Source organism: Polypterus senegalus, chromosome 6 (assembly GCF_016835505.1).
Source record: "Polypterus senegalus isolate Bchr_013 chromosome 6, ASM1683550v1, whole genome shotgun sequence".
In the NCBI taxonomy this organism is placed as follows: domain Eukaryota; kingdom Metazoa; phylum Chordata; class Cladistia; order Polypteriformes; family Polypteridae; genus Polypterus; species Polypterus senegalus.
Window position 1 is genome coordinate 163,178,048 of NC_053159.1, and position 22,636 is coordinate 163,200,683.

A 22,636-nucleotide genomic window follows, 5' to 3' on the forward strand; every position below is an offset into this window, starting at 1 on the left:
TGGGTCATCTTCGATTGTGGTTGTAGCTACAACCATCTAAATCCATTTTGAGACAGTCTGAATATTTTTTGCATATTTTGTTTTCCTGAAATTATTATTTTATGTTTTGCATTTGTTAGTTGAATTCTTAGTTTATGTTAGTGGCACTCTTAAATCAAGGATGGTTTACTATTGCTTTATTGCTTTACTGCTGGTGTGCATCAACAATTTTATTACTTTACAGTCACCACCTTAGTTAAGGACATTGGGTTGCCAGGGCTTCTTATCTGAATTTTGAGTTAGTTTAAAGAAAAGACTTAGTTTGGATTAAAAATTCATTATTGAAAGCTTTACAGTTTCAAGTTTCCAACTTTTTCTTCCTCAATTATTACAATTCATATCAAGCTCAATTAAGAAAACTCTCACAGTTACTTAACCTTTGCTTGTTTATAGACTTGTGTTTCTGGATGGTTGTGTCACTCTGTCCAGATCAAACATTTTAACTAAGAACATGTATATTTTTCTTGAAAATGTGCTTGTTGGTCACACTTGATTTATTATCTATACTAATAAAAGGCAAAGCCCTCACTCACTCACTCAACTCACTCACTCACTCACTGACTCATCACTAATTCTCCAACTTCCCGTGTGGGTGGAAGGCTGAAATTTGGCAGGTTCATTCCTTACAGCTTCCTTACAAAAGTTGGGCAGGTTTTATATCGAAATTCTACGCGTAATGGTCATAACTGGAAGCAGTTTTTCTCCATTTACTGTAATGGAGATGAGCTTCAACGCCGTGGGGGCGGAGTTTCGTGTGACATCATCACGCCTCCCACGTAATCACGCAGTACATAGAAAACCAGGAAGACCTCAAAAAAGCGCTCAAGAAAACATGCATTATATAATTGAGAAGGCAGCGAAACAATAAGAAGCGAGCGAGTGACATATACAACCATATTCATGAGTTCTGCTACTGAAACAAAGCACGATGTAAACCTACACTTTAAATTAAGTTCATAGACAGGCTGCGCTGGCGTTTGTAATTTAGTGCCTGCCCATATAAGGCCGTCCGTCAGCGGCAATCCAATAGCAAACTGCCACTAAATATTCACGGGTGAAGGACTGTGCTTATGGAGAGGAAGATGAGATGGTCAGGGTGGTGTTTGACACAAACTCAGCGAAACTGCGAGAGAAAGTTTTAAGTGCCAGGACTAAGGTAACATTAAATACAGCCATGGACATAGCACGAGATGGCACCAGCACAGCTGGGAACCTTCGATGCATGTACACCGAGCTCACGTGAACTGACGCAGTGCACAGATAAAAGCAACAGTTCCAAAGAGCTGAACAAAACCGAATTACACAATTGAAAAGGCAGCAAAAATATGAAGCGCCTGATACATATAAGCATATTCATAAATCCAACTACTGCGGAAACAAAGCACACGTTGGAAAAAGTCAATGTCCCGCTAAAGGAAGACAGTGTAAAAAAAACCCATGCATGCAGTGTGTCAGGTCTCAGATAAAGAAGAAGACGAGCTGTTTATTGATGCAGTAAGAAACGAATCGATGAATGAAACCTGTCATCTTTACAACGATTGACAAACACGGAATGTAACTTGAACACAACACATCCTACAAATACGAACCTGATTGAAAGAAATAATGATAATCAAATCCTTGATGACAGCAACACTCAGTAACACTCACAAAACAAATACTGTATATTGACAGTCATGTTACGTTATTTTTAAAATGTTCCCTTTTCTTTTCTAGCTTTTTAACACACTACTTCTCGCTGATACGCGGGTATATATATATGTATATATATATATCCCGATCTACATACTCGAATAATGGATACTTTATTCGCCATCAATGATTGTTTTGGTAAAGCCATACTCAGTGTATTCATTAGATGAACGGTAAAAAAGTAAGAGCGAGGGAGGATGACTTATTGAGGCATGCAGGCTGTAGTGCTTGCAACTCTATCTGAATTGCGATCACATTTGAAAAAATATATCTTTTCAAGTTCTATTTAGTCCATATGTGTCAAACTCAAGGGCAGGGGCCACATCCGCCCGGCGTAATTATATCCGCCCGCGAGATCATTTTATATACTGTATTATTGTTATTAATGGCCCAGGTATATGAAGCGCTGGTAACACAATAAACTACAGATCCCATAATGCAGCGCTTCAGCTGCCTTGCCGAACACTTACCCCGTTAATCAAGTCTACCTTATGATGCTGCAAGTTATTGCGAAGCTAGCTCACACGATGCTGAAGAGAAAAGTTGATTCTGAAAATAGAGCCTTTAAAACCGATGGGAGGCTGAGTATATGTTTACTGAACCCGTGTGTCTCATTTGTGGAGCTAATGTGGCTGTAATTACAGAATTTAATCTAAGACGGCACTATGAGACAAAACATCAGGGTAACCTGAATGCAATTCAGAAGATACAGAAAACAGCATAATTAAATAAGAATCTGACACTTCAGCGGACGTTTTAACCGTGCACAATCACAAAGTGATTTCAAGTGAAGCTGCTTTTATGGGAGACACAAATGCACCAGTTCACCTTGCCCCACTTTCCCTGTTGCCAAGTAATGTTAAACCAAGTCGTCACTACGGTGTTCCCAAATACGCACTTTGCTGATAAACTGAGCGCACTGCGCACTGAGTTTGCACGGCGCTTTGGTGACTTTGAAGAACAAAAAAAGTCCGTCTACATGCGGCTCGAACCTTGTGCATGTTTGGTAGCACATATCTGTGTGAGAAGCTCTTCTCAGTGATAAAGACTAACAAAACAGCACACAGGAGTCGCCTCACTGATGAGCACCTGCAATCCATCCTGAGAATCTCCACAACACAGAACCTCACACCAAACAGAAACGAACTTGTGGCCAAAAAAAGATGCCAGGCGTCCAGCTCTAAAATGACATATGAGCAAAGACAACTGAATGATTTGATTTGTTATTGCTGAAAGGAACACATTTTATTTATATTTCCAGGTTTTGTTATGCAGCATGTTCATATTTGAATTTGTATAATTTTGACAGGATATATTTTTATGGAGAGCAAAATCTTTTGGGATATTTAAAATCTAAGTTTATTTTTATATAAAATTACATAAGAGTAAAGAAATTTGAATGTTTGTTCTTTTAACGTTTACTTTATTTCTAACTTGTATAATTTAGACAGGATATATTTTTATGGAGAGCAAAATATTATAAGTTGTTTAAGGTTTGAGTTGATTTATTCACGAATAATATTCCTGTCTGTTTTTACCATTCCTACCAAAGATATTTCTGTCGACTAAATAAAAATTCCTTCTATTTAAAATTTAAATAGAACTTGAACAAATATGATAGTTCATAATATCCACGCAGACTTGCACGTAAGGCGGAGTCATCCGTTTTAACAAGCAGCGTATTGCACTGATACTGAAATAGCTGTGTGTGTATATATGTAGATATGTATGTATATGTATATATATGTTTATATATGTGTGTGTGTATGTATGTATATATATATGTATTTGTGTGTATATATGTGTGTGTATGTATATATGTATGTGTGTATGTATTTATGTGTGTGTGTATATGTATGTGTATATATGTAGATATATATATATGTATGTATATATGTGTACTGTATATATATATATATATATATATGACAACAACACTCATCACTCACAACAGTGACAAAACAATTACATTGACAATCATGTTACGTTATTTTCAAAATGTTTCCTTTTCTTTTTCATTGCTTCTTTAACACACTACTTCTCCGCTGCGAAGCGCGGGTATTTTGCTAGTGATAGAATAATCAAGCCGAATCTTTCTTAGGACATATGACTTTATACTACAGTTCAGACAGTTTATACTATAATGCTAACTTAACTAATCATCACTTTTCACTCTAAAAGCAATAGGCAGCAATATTTAATCTTTATTCTGTTAAAACTATACTGAGCTAAAAATTATAATGTTCTTCTAATGACTCTATATTTTTAAATTGAATTTTTAAAGCTTTTTCAAACATCAATCTCCACATTTTCAAGAATTTAAAACAGTTGTACCTCAAGTTACATGGTGCTATTTACACTATTTACAAGGCTATTTCTGCTTCTTTATGGTAACAGATAAGATATTTATATCAGTCATATCTTTCTCTGTGTAATCCTCACATTGTTCATTCTTGCTACACACCTGTATTTTTTCTGTTTAATTTTACATTCTGCCAGTGTTGAGTTCTTCTTCTCTTATAATTTCAACAGCAGCCTGTTCATGTAAAGGAGTAATGTGGTCTGACTACATGATGTCAGATGCCATCTACTGTACTCCACTCTATGATTGAGCAGAAGAGTATTGGCCTCCCATAAAGAAGTCATACACTCAAAGAAGTATTTTATTTCACATGTTACTAACCCCATGTAGTTTGTAGTGATGGAAAAAAGTTTATTATCATGTTTTCATGTATAACAGATAATGGTTTCTGATATAATAGTAGTCTGTGGTGACGCAGGCTGGACAATAGAAAACTTGGCAAAAATGTCCATGAAAAAATCTCACATTACATACAGTATGTCACATATTCCACATATCAAATCATCTATCTATCTATCTATCTATCTATCTATCTATCTATCTATCTATCTATCTATCTATCTATCTATCTATCTATCTATCTAGTTGTATGCTCACTATGTCCTAAACTCTTCTTGAGAATGAAAATGAAACGCATTCAGACGCAAATGAGCATTTGAATTGGAGACTCGTCTCGCATCATTACATTTTTATTCATAATGGCGAGCCTCAACTGGATCACTTAGAAATTATATAGTGGCAGTGTGTGAAACTGCACAGGTAAATTGACATTCTGCTTGTTGAAGCATCTTGAAAACGCACAATAACAAAGTGTTTTCTTCTCTTCCTGATAATGCTTTCACTCGATTTTCTTTAACTTTTAATCTTTAGTTTTACATGTCTCTCAGTGCACACTTTCAGTTGATTCCATGTGAAGCACAATGTTAGCTAATGAATCAGCTGTTAGTTGGCTGCGCTCCAGACCAATTAATGAGGAGGAGAGGCAGGTCTTCAGTTCAGATGCTTGGGTGCATCTGAATGTGATCCGTGTTCGTTCACAAAAGCGTTTTCCAGATGTAGTTTATTTAACAATATGTTACTAAAAATATGTGTGTTTAGAACATTGTGAGCATATGACTGGACGACTTGGCATGTGGATTATGCGGCATGAGAAATGTGAGAATTTTTGGTATACTTATTGAAAATCTGTGCTGTTTTTCAGTGTTGGTCAGCATAGACTCATACTGTACCAGAATCTTTGATATCTCCATTATGCCTGAAAGCATGAGATTAAAATTTTTTCTTAGCTATCGCTACAAACAACATAAGAGTAAGTAACATATTAAAAATATATAACTTTTGGGTGCAGTATTTCTTTAATTCCACCGGAAAGAATAAGTTCAGTATTTTTTTATATTTGCCCCTTGCTGTGTGGCTTCCATTATAAAATGCCAGGACAGGGTATGTATTTTTCAAAACTTATAGAAAACACTTAACTTTAGAACACAATTTTGTGCGGCAAATGTATGCATACCATGTTCCTGAAGACATAACTTTGTTTTGAAAAATATCAAACTTATGTTTTAAATGGGCAGATTAGATGCAGGTTCATTTGCTCAGAATTTTGTAGTGTTACCTTCTCATTAGGAAGTCATGCAGATGCATGTCAGCCTTGTATGGTTCTTTTACCTTTACTTTGATTGTTAAGCACCCCTGGCATCAGTTGGGTCACCTGCCTACTTACTGTATGTCCTGAAGGAATCTTCTCACTCATCTCCTCTGGTTGCAGCAGTCACTCTGTATTTCTCACACATGCACACACACATTGGTGGTCTGCTTTCTATACTTCTGTGGACCCACTCTGACATGCTAAATTGCTACTTCTCTTACATTCCCTCTCTCTGTCTGTCACACATAGAGGGTTTTACACTGTCCTGTTCTATCCCTTTAGTGCTTCACTCCTGGCAACCTCTTGCCAACTCAGTTCCTTTTTACAGAATAGGAGGTGCAGAAGTCCTAACTTGAACAGACAGTGATCCCCTGCTATATCGCGGTTCAGCTATCGCGCCCCTGCTACATCATTGATTTATTATTATTATTACTAGGGGGCTTCACTTGCCCACCCCTGGGTTTGGTTTACCGGATAAACAATTTAAAGAGATTGTTATTTTCATGGGAATTGTTGCATATGCATTATTTTCATTTTTACTTTAAAACTTTTATAAAAACAATATTTGTCCTTTATTTCCTTCCCCAGGCGTGGTTAAATCTTTTTCACAGGACTTAAAACACTGCTCGCATTGTGAAGGTTGGGGGTCTGAATGCACGTTAAAGAGATGTGATCGGCCAGCTGTGTGTTCTGCTTGTTGCACTTTGCGTCAATCACTTAAAAGCCTGTACAACAGCTGTCCTTTTACCACTTTGCGTCTCTGCTACTAGTGTTCTGAGAATTGGTGGCTGAACACATGCTAAGGAGAAGCGCTCAGATCATCTGCTGGCTTGCTGCAGTGTTCTGCTTGTCATTGTTTTAAGAGCTGGGAGCACCTGAACTTTGTCTGCCAAAAGTATTCCAACAAGTTAGATGTCAGTGAACTTGTTTTAAATTGTTTGTAAGTAAGGTGTGACTTGCAAAAGTGACCGTATCACAGGTTTTGCTTCCTAAGATTGTAATGTCTAGTCTTGCATGTCGTGAAAGTGTCTCTCTGAGATGATCTGGTCTTGATCGTTTTGCTCAACCCCCCTGGAGGCACACTGCGCTCCTACCACTTCGTTTCACCTGCTCACAATGTGAAGGGGAGGAGCTCAACACACGCTAAGGGGAAGCGGATGGATCAGCTATTGGCTTTGTGCTGCTTCTGCCAAGATGCCTGTTCTGCTTGTCGCTCTGCACGTCGATCATTTAAAAGCCTGTACAGCAGCTACCCTTCTATCTGACTGCCTTGTCTTGCGTGACGTTAAAATGTCTCTCGCGGGATGTCAAATTGTCTTCCGAGAAGATCAAGTCTTGTCTTCCTGCCAAGATTTTTTTTATAATAAAGAGATGTTACTCATATCCTTAGCCCAACATCCACATATCATATGTGTTTATAAAGTGTGTTTTAATAAGTTTACAAGTGTTTAAAGCATGTGGGAGGGGTATTTTAAGACTTAACTATATAAAAAATGTTTATTTATATGGTCTTTCTATATCACAGATTTTCACCTATTGCTGATGGTCTGGAACATGACTACCACGATAGGTGGGGGATCACTGTATTTGCACAAAATTTCATTATTGCTTAACCTTTTATTTACAGAGATTTTTTTTTTTTCTCTGTAGATTTAACATTAAATTGCAATCTGTGCATAAAATAACATTCTAAGAATTAAGTATAACTCTATTCTGATAAAGGAAAAAACATTTAATATCTATTTATGACTTATGAAGACTAAAATCAGTGATTGGATATATTATTAAGAGGAGGGCAGTTTTTTGTGAAATAAATGGCCTTTACTCAAAAGTTTGGAGTCCAAAATAAAATGACAACAAGGGTTATGGGAGCAGAAGTGGATTACAGACATCTTTGTGCTAGCAGGACAGTGGGGTTGAATGGACTATCAATGAAGTTCCTGAGGTCCAACTTACATTCAGTTACCACCATTCTTTTTTCCATTTTTTAATTTGGAAGATTTCAGGAGCAGCAAGTTGGCAAGTTCTGGGCCTTTATTTTGAGGTGAAGTTGAATATTCTGACATTGTGGTCTTAAGAGAAACACAAATATGGAAAGAAATAATCTTTTTTCAGTACAGCCTTGATATAATCTGTTGTTTATAAAATAGTTCATCAGTCAGATGTGTTCTGTGGTTAGTAAAATATTTGCTTTCTGCCTTCATAATATTCCAGAAAAGAAGATTCCTGAGGAAGACCACATTATTTTGATCGATGGCCTAAATGAAGCTGAATTTCATAAGCCAGATTATGGGGACACCATTGCATCTTTTATAACCAAAATTATTTCCAAGTTTCCATTGTGGCTGAAGTTAATAGTTACTGTACGAGTAAATCTACTGGTAAGTGATTACTAAGATGCCACTTTCCCTCATAAAATTGCTCTTTGATTTTGAAATCAGTTAAAAATAATGGTTATTTCAGTTTCTTTTTACTGGTAATTATATGTCCTACCATTTTAAAATGAGACTGCATTGCAAGTCTGAGAAAAAAGAACCACACTTCCTGCAATTATTTTTGTCTAATAATACTTCCATGATTCTGTTTATAAAGTGAGATATGCCTTGGTATTTTCTTCTTTATACCTATTTTGTCAACATTTTTAAAGTAATTGTGCTGGGCCTGTGTTGGTAATATGCAAACTTTTTTCGTTTGCCATGAAAAATTACAACTTTCACTTAAACAAATGTTAAAGAAAAAATATTTGGTACCCTGACAGAATTCTGAATAATTAGATACTATTAGGAGCCCTGTCTTAAAAGACAATCGGATTGTAATAATAAATTTACTTTTTTTGACTTCTAAAGGAGTACCTCTAAGACAGTACTGTAGTTGTATTCATTTCCTTTTATTTTATAAAATGATGCCAATCAAGTACTACATTTTTCACATTAGAAACTGCAAAGATTTTATTTAAAACGGTCCCTTTAAACAATAACCCTTCCTTTTTATTGGGATTTTACTGAATAGGTTCTGGCTTGTCATGGCCATGTTCATTTAGTTAGATTTTCATTTTGTGCATTGATTTGTATGGCAGTCATCACTCCAAAGCACATAAGTACAATACCATTTCTTTAGTTGCACGCACAAGGCCACACCATGTGCTAGCATGCAGTTTTAGCAAGTTATGACCTTGAGAATTCATGTTCTTTTCCCACTGCCCACAATAAATAAGATGGTGAAGCTTCTTCCTGAATGTCATGGGTTTCTCAAGGTATTGTGCTTATACGTGAACTTGAACTAAAAACAGCTTATCACTTAGGCTGAGTGTTAGCCTTAACACTAGAGCTTCAGTCACAGCAGTAGGGCTCTTCGCAAATGGGAAAGTAAACAGCAGTGGCAGTGATGCAGTCATACTGTATCACACCAGAATTGTTTAAAAGCTGAGAACCAGCACAATTCTTCTATCCACATTTATACAAGCTGTTAAGATTTTCCAGCCATTCATAAACACTTACACATTTTACCAGCCTTTAAAGAACTGAAGTGATGTATAGTTTTGTCAGTTGGAAGACAACATGCAATGTGTTCAATGCTATATTTTACATTCCTTTAATGAAATGTATCACTTAGAAAGTACTGTAAATACTAAGAGTTTAATGGACAGCATTGGGTATTTATCACATAGTTTATTTTCTGGCATATTCATAAACATAAGTCTCACAGATCCATATTTTGTTTATTTTTTTTGGGACCAAAAATGAATGAATAAAATAAAAAGTTATAACACAAGATGGCATAGGATTGAAATTTGAAAGTATTCATATTTGTCAACACTACATCTGGCTATCGAGATCAAATTAGTGAGTCCAGTGTCGGTACTAAAGGTAGTAGATTTGAATGTGTTGATAAAGCAGCTTTTTATAACATTTTTGTAATATAGTTGATTTAATATTGCATTGTGAAATGGAAATGTGAATTTCATTTGTTTTGCTCAATTTTATCGATAAAGTCTAATTTCAAACCCCGACAATACCATTCTGTGTAGCCTAGTTTATCTGTAATTCATGTTAGGTAAGAATCTTCCTAATATTGCACATCAGCCCATCACAGGAAGCACACTAATACTGCAGCAGCACGTACATGCAAATGCGTTACAGACACACTGATTATTAAAAATGCGAAATATATAGAAATAATTTAAGTAAATGAGAATTCTGTAGGAAGTTAGAAAATTGCCAGCTTGCAGACACCTAACCAATACAGTTTTGTTAAGGTTTGAAATGCTGTCATTGTTAATTACAAGCCAGCAGCTAGATACAGATGCCATTTTTGAGAACATTACCAGTATTTAAGGTATAGTTGATCCTGCAGGGCAAGGGCAAGGAGAGACGATCTATTATTTCCACTCTAAAACTCCAGCACTTCAATCCCAGATAATCAATCAAGGCATGAGCTGGGAGGACATTCTGCACATTCTGCAGCTGTGGGGGGGTGGGATACCAGGCTGCTTGCTGCTTGTCTTTATCGGTACATTTACAGGACAAAAGACACTGACAGAGAGGTGCGAGCAGATTAAAGGTGGCCCGGATCTACAAGTTTTTTCATAGGCTCCTGTAATTCTAGTGTTAAATAACTTGACAATTTGAGATTGTAATGCCTAGAGGGCGTACCAGCCTCTCTACCCGGCACAGACAGGCAGACTCAAATACTGTTCAGCACACACATTTTATTCTAAGTGGGGAAGTGCTTTCTCTTCGCTCCCCACTACAAAGCACAGTACAATAAAACAAAAGAAAACCAAACATGGTCCTTTCTTCTCTCTCTTTCTCCCACCTCCACTCCTCTCCCAGCAAGCTTTGCCCACCCCTCATGACTCTGGCTCCTCAAATGGAGTGAGCCAGCCTCTATTATTGTGCACCCGAAAGTGTTCCAGGTGCTCTCAGAACCCCTTCTGGCAGCACTTCCAGGTGTGGCTCCAAACCTGTGGTCCCAATGTAATCCAGTGAGAATTGCTCTCTCGTGTTCCAGGGGAGGTATTGCCCTGGATTTATCCTCTCCCCCAGTCCTTCCATCATATGGGTGTCCTGGCTGGGTAAGGGCGCACGACTGCATGCCATAAGATCTACATGTTTTGTACTTTATCATTTATGCTCTGTGAGATTTTTATTGAGAGAGATCAATGTTACATTGATCTAATTTAAATGTTCAGTGTTTTTACTGGCATGGCAGGTCACTCTGAACTTCCCACATGCCACACTGCAATCTGAAAATTCTACACAAGGTAGCAAAAAGAAGAAACCATTGCATGCTAATGGCTCATTTTTATGTATTCCTCATTTAAAAGTGGGCACTGCTTTTGCCCCAGTTTAACAGGCAGACAGTCTACATTCCAAGATCGGACATTTTTATAATTCATTCCTTTGAACTGCTTTCATCTTGGTTAATATAATTTTCATTGAGACATAAAAGAGAAAATGAACCTAGAACTGTGGAGAAGCATCAAACCTAACCAGCTGAACCCTACAATTGCCCTTTCAATCATATTCAGTAGTTGAAATAAAAGATACACAGTGACATGAGGATTTGATGTTGTTTGAATAGCAGATATTTTTATGGTTATTTAGACAAGGCCAAAGTAAATATAAAAACAAGAATGCTGCAATCTCGGTATACTGTATACAAAATCACACAATTTTGTTCTTTTCAGAATAACATAGTGTAAATATATGTTGCAATACTGTTCCATAGCCCAATTTTCCACATAATAAATTAATAAGTAGAGGAGCTGTAATCATCTGCAACTTGGAAAAAGGAGTAGGAAAGGGTTTTATCGTACATCACACATGCAAGTACTTGTGCTGAATAATTCAGGCATTCTTTTTAGAGCGCCTATAATAAAGGATAACTGATAAACCAACTCACTATGACCTTTGCAGTGATTCATTGTTTTCAACAAAAAAGCAATTCCACTTGGTCATAAAACCTAATTCCCCAGGTAAGTTTCATTACAGGTCTTAGTCTAAATAAGGCAAAGAACTTAGGAGAAGAAAGACAAAGAAATTTTGGTTCAATGATTGTCATTACATAACATTTTGTTTTTGATTTTTTCTTTTAGGAGATCACCAGTTTATTACCATTTTCCAGGATTTCTTTAGATGATTTCCCAGATAACAAAGACATGAACAATGACTTAAATACCTACATCCAGCACCGTATTAACAGCAGCAAGGAAATATTGAACAACATATCATTGAATGGCAAGGCAGATCCCATCACTGTTAGCAAAGTTGGCAGCCACTTGATCTCCCGTAGCCAGGGCTCCTATCTGTATTTAAAGCTAACACTGGACCTTTTTGAAAAGGGACATTTGGTCATTAAAAGCTCCAGCTACAAGGTGGTACCTGTGTCCCTTTCAGAGCTGTACCTTCTGCAGTGCAACATGAAGTTCATCACCAACTCAGCCTTTGAAAGGACGCTACCAGTCCTTAACGTAACCTTGGCCTCTCTTCATCCTATGACAGATGAACAGATATTTCAGGCTATTAATGCAGGCTCTGTAAGTGGAGAATTGAACTGGGAGGATTTTCAGCAGCGGATGGAAGGGCTATCATGCTTTTTGATTAAAAGGAGAGACAAGACACGGATGTTCTGCCATCCTTCATTCAGGGAGTGGCTAGTCTGGAGAGCAGATGGTGAAAGCACAGACTTCCTTTGTGATCCAAGGTTGGTATTCTTAAAAGACACCTAATGACAATCTGAATGCATCTCTTATGAGCTATTGTATAGGAAGTGAGATCTGTTCAACTTGTTCTATATGCTGTGATGAATACCAAGTTCAGAAGCTTCAATCTAGGACTTCTGTCTGGCCTGTGGTTAGAGGCTGCAACTATAAATTTTAGAGCCACTACTTTCATTTGTCAAAAATCAAAGCAAAAAATGACAGAATAGCCTTTAACGTTTCCTTGTAATGTAAGTGTGAAATATGCAGTATCCTTGATGTCATTAGTTTTCTGAGTTGCAACCTCTGCACTCCAACTACTGGAAGAGAGTGATACTGACATTTTTCATAGGTTTTATAGTGTCGTTTGGCCTTTTTAAATTTGAATGACTTAACTACTTCATGCAAATATAAATGATCTTCCTGGAGAATCTTTTCAGGCTCAGTTTTGTCCTGAGTAAAATGTGATTCAGTATCTGGTTTATCTAGTTTAATATTAACACATTGATCATGCATTGTTTTTAGGGTGGGAAAATAATGAAGGAAAATTCAAGTTCAGATTTGTATATGTCAGTTGTATCAAGTATTTTGGAATTTTTGTCTTAATGTCTTCTCTCAATTTCAGATATATGAAAGCAGTTCTTAACAGCAGTGAGTTTATTATTGGAGCAAAAAATAAAGTGATACCCATTATATAATACAGTATAACATAGAAAAGATACAGTATATATATATATATTTATATATATATATATATATATATATATATATATATATATATATATATATATATAGATAGATATTCAGCACACGGTATTGAAAACAGTACACAAGATATGACAAATTACTTCAGTTTTCAATTTATAATGTAAAAACACTACAGTTACATATGACATGATGGTAATGGTTAGCTGTCAGTCAATCAGTGTTTAGATACTCTTTACATGTATTGCTATGGGATAAAAACTATTAGTGCTGTGTATCGCATGCCTGACTATAGATCTAATAACATTTTGAGTTCCAGGTGTTTGGAGCCAAGTTTTATGATGCAAGTTTTATTTTGGTAGCAGATGGTATAGTTTGCTTCAATTAATGATAAGATGTATTTTCTGTTTTTGTCTCATGCCAGTACAATAAATATGGTATACTATTTAATATATATATATGGTTAAAATAGTTTACTGTCAAATAATGCAAAGAGTACACGACACGTGTTTCACCCTAATTCTGGGCTCATCAGGCGTACACACTCACTGCACCCCCTCTCGGGAATGGAACCTCGGATGTCAGTGTCAGAGGCGAAGCCTCTTATGTTGTGCCACGGCGTGTGGTTCGTTTATTTGACAGTATGTAGATCGGGGTAATTACATTCATGGCATTCATAGTCTGAATCACAGTCTGCTTGTATGGGTGGTGTAAGACTTGCCCGGAAACCACATCTTTATCAAAAGTCACACGTTTATTAATCACAAATAATCACAGGAATAAAGTTTCAAACACCACACAATGTACACAGCAATTAATCTCCTCAATAAACCTTCTTTCTCAGTCTTTTAGCTACCAGTCTCCTCTTGGGAGCTTCGTCCTGCTCCCAACTCTAGCTCTCTGACTGTTAGGAGGCGGCACCTTTTATTCCAGCCCGGATGAGCTACAGGTGGCTGGTGACGATATTCCGGCAGCACTTCCTGGTGTGGCGGAACTGCTGCCCTTTGCACCGGAAGCACTCCAGGTGTCCCTGGCAGGTTCCTCCACCATCTTGCCAAGTTTGGCGGAAGTAAAGGTTTCCCGGGTTCTAGGAGGCTTAAAGCGCCCCCTGGCGGTGGCCACGGATCCCAATGAGTTGGAAAGTCTCTCCTCCTCTCCTGTGGTCCTCTCCTGCTCCAGGGCGGTTGCCCCCTCATGACCTGGAAGCTCTTAATGACTCTTTCCGGTCCCTCCAGGCATCCCAGCCAGGTAAGAACCCCAGACATCTGTGACAGTGGTTACCTACCAGCAAGTCGGCTAACATCCTCCACGGTGCCCTCTTTTCAGTTGCAAGAAGTAGATCATAGAATGGTTGAAATAGTTTACTGTCAAATAACAGTACTTTGACAGTACCTGCTGACCAACCACAAGTGTTACCTGGTAGGTAACCACCCATACAGTCAGATTGTGATTCAGACTACGAATGACATGAATATAATTACACCGATCTACATACTGTCAAATAAATGAACCACACGCCGTGGCGCAACGTAAGAGGCTTCGCCTCTGACGCTGACATCTGAGGTTCGATTCCCGAGAGGGGGTACAGTGAGTATGTACGCCTGATGAGCCCAGAATTAGGGTGAAACACGTGTCGCGTACTCTTTGCATTTTTTGACAGTAAACTATTTCAACCATTCTATGATCTGCTTCTCGCAACTGAAAAGAGGGCACCGTGGCGGATGTTAGCCGACTTGCTGAACAACCACAAACGTTACCTCGTAGGTAACCATCCATAAAATCAGACTGTGATTCAGACTATGAATGCCATGAATATACTGTATATATATATATATATATATATATACACATATACATATGTGTGTGTGTAATGTAGTACTTTTGTTGTCTCTCCTTGATATACACCACTCCAAAAAAACTTGTGAGTGGAAAAAATTTGCAAAAACAGAGGTGTGTAAGTTCAATGCACACCAACCATTTCAATTAGGTGGCCTAAATTAACCTACTTCTAGGTGATTCATGCACAGATAGCCCCAGAAACATTTTACTTTTTTTCTGTTATTTAATTCCCAGCTGCTGTAATCTGTAGATATTTCCATATTAGGAACATTGCTGTAGGTTTTTACAAACATGCACATTCATCATTATCACTTGCTTACTGAATGACACACAGTTTCTATAGCAACCCTAATAAAGGAAGGTAGAACATCACATCTCAAGCCAAATGAACATGTCCAGCAAACGAAAGCACGTGTTCATGCTGAATATGCCTGTCTGCAAAATTGTGAATGTTAATTGAGCCATGGATTCCACATGGAAAGTCTGAGTGGCCAGTATGTTCCTTTCTTCCAAGAAGCAAACATCCTTGACGTTTTTGTGACAAAATGTGTCCAGCATGAGCTCCCCACCTCCATAAATGAATGATAATTCATTTGTGCCGCTAGATTTTAAACAAATAAGTGCTATTTCTTTGCCATCATTTTATGTGCAATTCATTTAATCATCTGTCATTATGCAGCACTATGAAATATATATTTGTGTATGTTTACATTGACACAGTTTTTTATTTATTTATGTGAGTGATAATAATAATATATTTAACATAGTTATGCATATGTTGTGCTAGCCTTGTTTTATGGCTGCATTTTGGCAAAAGATTAGTTTATGTAGCAGAATAACATCATTTTTGCCTTACACACTACTTCAATCACTGTTCCTCATGTTAGTTGTGACTTCACCTGTGTATGCATGTGTGTATATACTGTATACAGTATAAATATATACTTGTGTAATTGGTCAGTTTGGATTTCGAGGAATGGTCCTGCAAATTCATTTAGGACAGAAGGTATCAAAATATTTTACCATTTATTCTTTTACATATACATACAGCAAATGCATGTTTAGGCCTGCTTAAACAAAGTCCAGGTTGTAGTTTATTCCTTCAGCATTAGACACAAAGCAGTTAATAACCCTTCATCATGTACCAGTCCGTTGCAGGGCCCATTCATATACAGAAGCACACATAAAATTTAGATTTGCCAATTAACTGACATGCTACTTATTTGGATATGCAGTGTAAATATGGAGAGAAAATGCATATTTCTTAGTCAGTGGATGAATCCGTAGTGAAGCCACACTTTCACCTTCAGTGCTTTCCACCTACAGTACTGAAATTATATACTTCCTTTTCAGTCTTCAAATCCTTCTCATTTATCCATCTTTTCCTATAGATAACTATTTACAGACTTAGCAAAAATCTAGCAAGTGTCTTTTTCAAATTATCAGCTAAAATTTGCAAAATGCATATTTTCTGTTGTATTTCCCTTTCAGCAAGGTAATATAATAGATGAATATTTATTTATTGACCTAAAATAAGACTTATTTCAGACTTTTAGCCAAAAATATTAAAAAGACAAGCAGAAAATGTAATTTTAATACTCTCTATATAATGCAATTACTGCCTTGGCATTTCAACAAATTACTAAAAGACTACTTTTAGTTTTCCCGGTTTATTCAACTAGTAAATTATATGTCACTGGAAACTGTTGCATAAAAGATGTTATTATTTATTATAGCTGTGGTCAAAAAAATTGAGAACTGACGCAACATATTTTTAAATTCAGCTTTGCAGCAAGATACGACTTTTTGCAGGTATTTCCAGTGATTTTAAACACACACACTTAATTTCCTTTTTTGCACATAGTCTGAATTAGTACTAAGCTACCCTGCTGCATGCGTTCCTGTCTGTTTCACAAAGAGCAAACTGAGTTTGAAAGAGTTGAATTAGACAATCGGTCAACAGTCAGCTTTCAGGCTAAATTTGACTTAATACAGTAAGTCAATGTCAATTTATTTATAGAGCACATTTAAAACAACATCAGTAATGCTGTAGCTAATGTGCTTTGCAGTAAAGCTTACAATGAACATAAATAGAAATAAAGTGCAATAAAATGATGAGTTAAAGAAAAGAAAGAAGATGACTAAGAGTAGGACATCCATCAGTATGAGTGAAGGTCACTGAAAGGTAGAGAATAGAAATGGGTCTTCAGTCTAATTTTTGACACTTCAATTGAAGGTGACTTCTTAATGTAATGAGGTAAAGAGTTCCACAGACGAGGTACAGCAGCTGCAGAAGCCCTGTCCCCCTTAGTTTTACACTTGGTGCGAGGGACCATAAAAGACAACTGACCAGTAGATCTAAGCTTTCTGGGTGGCTGTTTTAAAACACACAATTCAGATAAATAGGCAGGAGCAGATACATGTAATGATTTAAAAACTAGCAACAAAATGTAAAAGTCAGTGCTGAAACTAACAGGCAGCCAGTGTAAAGAAGATAATATTGGAGAAACGAAATCAAACTTTCTTGGCCCAACTACAAACGGGCAGCACCATTCTAAATGAACTGCAACCTGCATATCAGGGATTTGCTGATCCCAGAATACAGCGAGTTACATTAATCAAGCCAATAAAAGATAAAAGCATGAGTAGCCTTCTCAAGATCCCTCAGAGATAAAAAGGTTTGACCTTAGCTAAAAGATGAAGCTGGAAAAGGCAGCTCTTTACTGCAGAATGAACCTGTTCCTAAAAAGAGAGGTTACTGTCAAAAATGACACCAAGATTACGGTGTCTGCGAAAGAGACTTGAATTTCAAAACCAATTTGAACTTTGGCATCGGGACCAGCCATCAGCACTTCCATTTTATTTTGATTGAGATTGATTGATTGAAAATTGTCAGCCATCCAGGATCTTAGTTCAATAAGGCAATTTGTACAGGTGATTAATTGTGGAGTTACAAATAGGATTTTAAACCTGTGTATCATCAGCATAACAGTGAAATGAAATTCTAAATTTCCTGAAAATATTTTGTATAGGATGAAGATAACTAGAAAAGAAAATAGGACCTAAAATGGATCCCTGAGGAACACCACAATTAACAGGAGCAGTAGATAAGAAACTGGAATTGAAAGACACTGAAAAGTGTTTCCCAGTGAGATATGACCTGAACCAGCTAAGAGCAGCCCCTATGCACCACACCAGATGTTCTGTCCTCAAAAGCAAGATCTCATAGTCAATAGTATCAAAGCTAGAGAAAGGTCTAGGAGGACAAGGACTGCTGCCCTACCTGAGTCAGTAATAAGAGAGATGTCAACCAATACTTTCAGGAGAGCTTTCTCTACACTATGAAAACGCCAAAAGCCATATTGGTAGATCTCAAATAAATTATTGGAATTAATATGATCAACCAATTGGTTATAAATAATTCTTTCTAATATATTAGCAAGAAATGGCAATTGGGAAATCAGGCGAAAATTAGCTAACACTTCAGGATCTAAATCTGTCTTTTTTAGACAAGGTTGCACAACTGTATACTTAACAATTAGAGCACAAACTTTGATAAAATAGCTAACAAAAATGGGCCCAGAACATCAAAAGCTTCAACTAAGAGGACTAAAAGTAAGTTTGCATGTGTCAATAGTACTCTTTAGCTGTGAAAGCGAAACAACGTCAAAAGATTCCAAGATAATGCAATGATTAACAACAGGAAGTACATAACCAGTAGGAACAATGCCAAAGTGGATAGTATCAATTTTGCTAACAAAGAATGAAAGAACCTGCTCACATGAAAGAACAGTACTATTTAATCCCATTTCTGAATGGAGAGAAATAGCTGCATTAATTGCATTAAATAAGACCCCAGAATGAGAGTGAAGTAATCATATTTAGATTTCTCAACTGCATCCTGGAAATTGTTAAATTCTTAAAAATCTGCTTAGATACAGCCAAACTATCTTTCATCCAATGGCGTTCAGCAATTCTACAGGTGCAGTGCAGCCATTAAGCCAAGGAACTGGTCTTCCCTTTTTTCAGCGTATCTTGAGGGGGAGCGATTGAGTCTAAAATTGTTAGGTCGTTAAAATAGTTAGTCAGTGCTTCTGTCCCTTTAGAGAATATATCCCAGTGTTTAGGATTAGACGTTCTAGCTATATTTGATTAAAGAATGACGAATGTCATTCTATAGCAAAATGATTTTGGTGAGTCAAATGGGACATGTTTCACTCGAACATTATTCATATCAGTTTTGTAAGGAAAGGAAAGCAAGAGCATATTGCTCAAGAACATTTTAATTTAATTTTCAAAAATGTTTTAATGCACTAATTTGAAAAGACTGCATTCTACAAAATACAAAATTAAAAATGTTATGAATTCTAACCCAGGACTAATTTTAAGCACATTTAAAAGGCAACATATTCAAAATAAACTAAACAGTTGGTTTTTGCAGTTCTTTGCAGACATACATACACTCTGATATGCTCTGTAAAATAAACTTAATTTATGAAACATATTTGTTTGTTAATTAGAGCGCCAAAGGCATTTAATGTTAGTCACAAATTTGCAGATTTTCTTGCTTTCTGGCTTTATTTCTGATGGTACAGTTGCCCTTCTTTTACTTTGTATACAGAGACATTTCCCCCTTTTTATTTAACTCTCAAATGCAATGTAACATCTGTGGCATTTTTGTTCTTGCTCAAACTTCTAATGCAGTCCTAACTTATAAAACAATCTAATTTTCAGTTGGCAAAGAATGCACTTTTATAAAACTTGGAATATATATATATATATATATATATATATATATATATATATATATATATATATATATATATATTGGCAGAAATGTATCACTTGGGAGACTATTAATATTGTAACAAATAACATACAATTAAAATCAGGAAACATATACCCCTGTATGGGCTGTTGTGACAAGGATTGTTTAAGAAAATACACTTCAACATGTTTTCTTTTTTTTTAGAGTTATTTTTCCAACAAAACCTATCACTGTCTTACTATTAATGGTCACTTTAAAGCTGAACAAATAATGATGTGTACACCTGTAATTTGTCGATAACAATCTAGTGATAGGAGCTTACCTGCTGATATTATCATGCTGACACTATGTTCAGAGCAGTGAATGGTAAACAGTCCTGTAGTTCAGGCAAACACATCCCCAATAATTAAATCAAGAAATCTAATTTTTTTTTATATATGCACCATTTGTTTTTTTAGTAGTTAATCCTGAAGTCTAGTTTCTGCACCTGCATCAAACAGTTGACACAAAATCAATAAAGGCATTTGAATGTTATCTTCTAAGGTTATATCGTGGATTTTGTTGATGACAAAAACATCAACCGTAAGGTAATATATTTTTCTAAATAGGAGTATTAGTTTTGACTTAAAAAAAAGAATTACTGATGGACATTAATGGCAATTTAATAGACTGGAACACATTCTTAAGACATTTGAACAGCATACATTTTTGTGCATTTTATAGTTTAATTTACAGTGAGATTCCCAACTGCTCCAAATGCCTTAATGGGGACTAAAAGAAAATCTGCTTATGAATATGCAAAAATGAAATTACAGCACAGTAACTGTCAGCAGCATTCACTGAATGATCCTTTGTGCCTCCTATTTGTTTTGTAAACATTTTTAGCCCACTTAATACTTCAAAAAAGAAACATCTGCTTGACAAACTACATTGTCGATTGTTTATAGCTAAACCACAGAATCTTAGATTTCCTACATTTGGAAAGGACTGGTCATCTAACCAAATGAACTCCATTACAATGGAAATCTATTTACATACAGGGGTTTGGATCCAAAGATCAAAAGACTGCTTGTAAAAAATGTGAAAAAGCATTTCAGTTTACCAACTGTAGTAACCCCTATGAAGTGCATGATGCCATCTGCTCATTGCAACTGTGTTTAACTTGTACCAAAGTCTTTGTTACAAATTGAAAATAGAAGAGAAGGATTCAGTAAAGGTTCAGTAATAAGTGAGGTAATCTTAGCTTGTGTCCAAATCTTTTGGCTCAATGTTCTCATTTATCCTACCCTCAAAGTCAGTTGTTGTGGTAACATTACTGTCTAGTTAAATGAAAACACATAGCAGTAAGTATCCTCAGTTCGACCAAATAATATGACCATATAACTTAACCATTATACTGATTTACATTTAAGCTTAGATCTGGTTTTCAAATAATCTTTTTGACATGTAAAGTTTTGAATGGTTTATAAAAGCGATACAGTATATACAAATATACATGTTATCCTCAATATTCAGTCCTGCTTAAAATTCTAAGAACAAATAATGGCACTGTTAGCCAGCAGAGCCTTTAGCTATAGGAACTTCGAACTCTGGAAGATTTATTAGTCTCACTTTTGAAATGAAGGCATAGCATAACATGTTTGGAAATTTTTTCAGTGTTTCAATTTGTTTTCATTGTGTTATGGAATTTAAAATAGTTCAGGTACTGTGGAGTTCAGTCTCAGTCAACAGTAAGATAGAAGTTGAAAGCTTGAAGGAAAAAAGCTGCTGTATTTCTTTTATTGTTTGCCACAGTACAGCTTGACAATTGACCATTTTAGAGGACCTTTACAAGGTCTGCAATCATACATTTACTTATTTGGTTGATATATTTTTTAAGGCAACATTTGAGATACAATTGGTTACATTTCTTTTCATCACACAGTGTCTGTGGTGGGATCAGAACCTGAAATCTTAGGGTCTGAAGTCTGCAGCCTTAACAACTATGACAAACTGTCTGATTCATTATTAATAAGCTGCATACTTACATTCTGACTTTTCAGTGTTTTTTTATTTAATTCTTCCACTCTCTTAAAAATTTATTTTTAATCGAAACCTTAGCTTTGATACTATTTAGGAAATTCACACAATAGGCGATGTCTTTTTCATTTATGCAATTTGTCATTATTTAACCATAAGTGGTCTCCAGTTCTCTGCATATCAGCATATGATTTTCTGTAAATCCCACTTCAGCTGTCATCTGCACAGACAGGACTGAGTCAATAGTAGAGCAAAGGGTTGATTTTTCCAGTGTTTGACTTACAGTATCCAGCAAAAGGGGCCCATGAGTAGGTGGCAATTTAAAAGCATAACATTAAAAAATATTTATTTTGTAAAATATTACACAAAATCATTAAAACATGAAAAGAAAAAGAAAAGAACACAGATTTCATTCATTTTAGCTTTGCTGGGGACCAGCATTCATTCTGATCATATTTACTAGCCTTGAGTCTTTAGGAATTTCTCTGATGTGAAGAGCATTTTGAAAAATAAATGTACTAATGGTTTTTATATGTATTCCTTAACATCCTTAAGCAACAAGTTGTGTTTCACTCTTCTCAGTGATTTAGATATGATTGTGTCAGTTTTAAAGATCTCAGTTTAGAACAATTTGTACTCACTCTTTGTTTTATAGCACTGAGTGTGTGTGTGCATAATACAGACTAGTTACTGCATTTGTTTTTGTCATTTTTTTCCCATACTCTACATTGTTTGCTCTGTAAGTAAAATTTCTCTAATGTGGCCTATAATCTTGCTTTCGTGTTTGGCTTATTTTTGGAAATATTTAAAAGCTACACATACAGTAATATATTGAGAAACTATTTATGCCGTTGATGAATATCA

At 36.1% G+C, this 22,636-nt stretch overlaps 1 protein-coding gene across 4 annotated transcripts in view; it reads left to right on the forward strand.

The window, feature by feature from the left end:
• The window catches only part of LOC120531758 (protein TANC1-like), a 539,293-nt gene that overhangs the window by 424,835 nt on the left and 91,822 nt on the right, over positions 1 to 22,636 (forward strand). For all 4 annotated transcript variants that reach the window (XM_039757454.1, XM_039757458.1, XM_039757456.1 and 1 more), the window contains exons 13-14: positions 7,956 to 8,122; positions 11,839 to 12,446. In XM_039757454.1, coding sequence (XP_039613388.1) covers positions 7,956 to 8,122; positions 11,839 to 12,446 — 775 coding nt within the window. The remainder of the gene's footprint in view (positions 1 to 7,955; positions 8,123 to 11,838; positions 12,447 to 22,636) is intronic.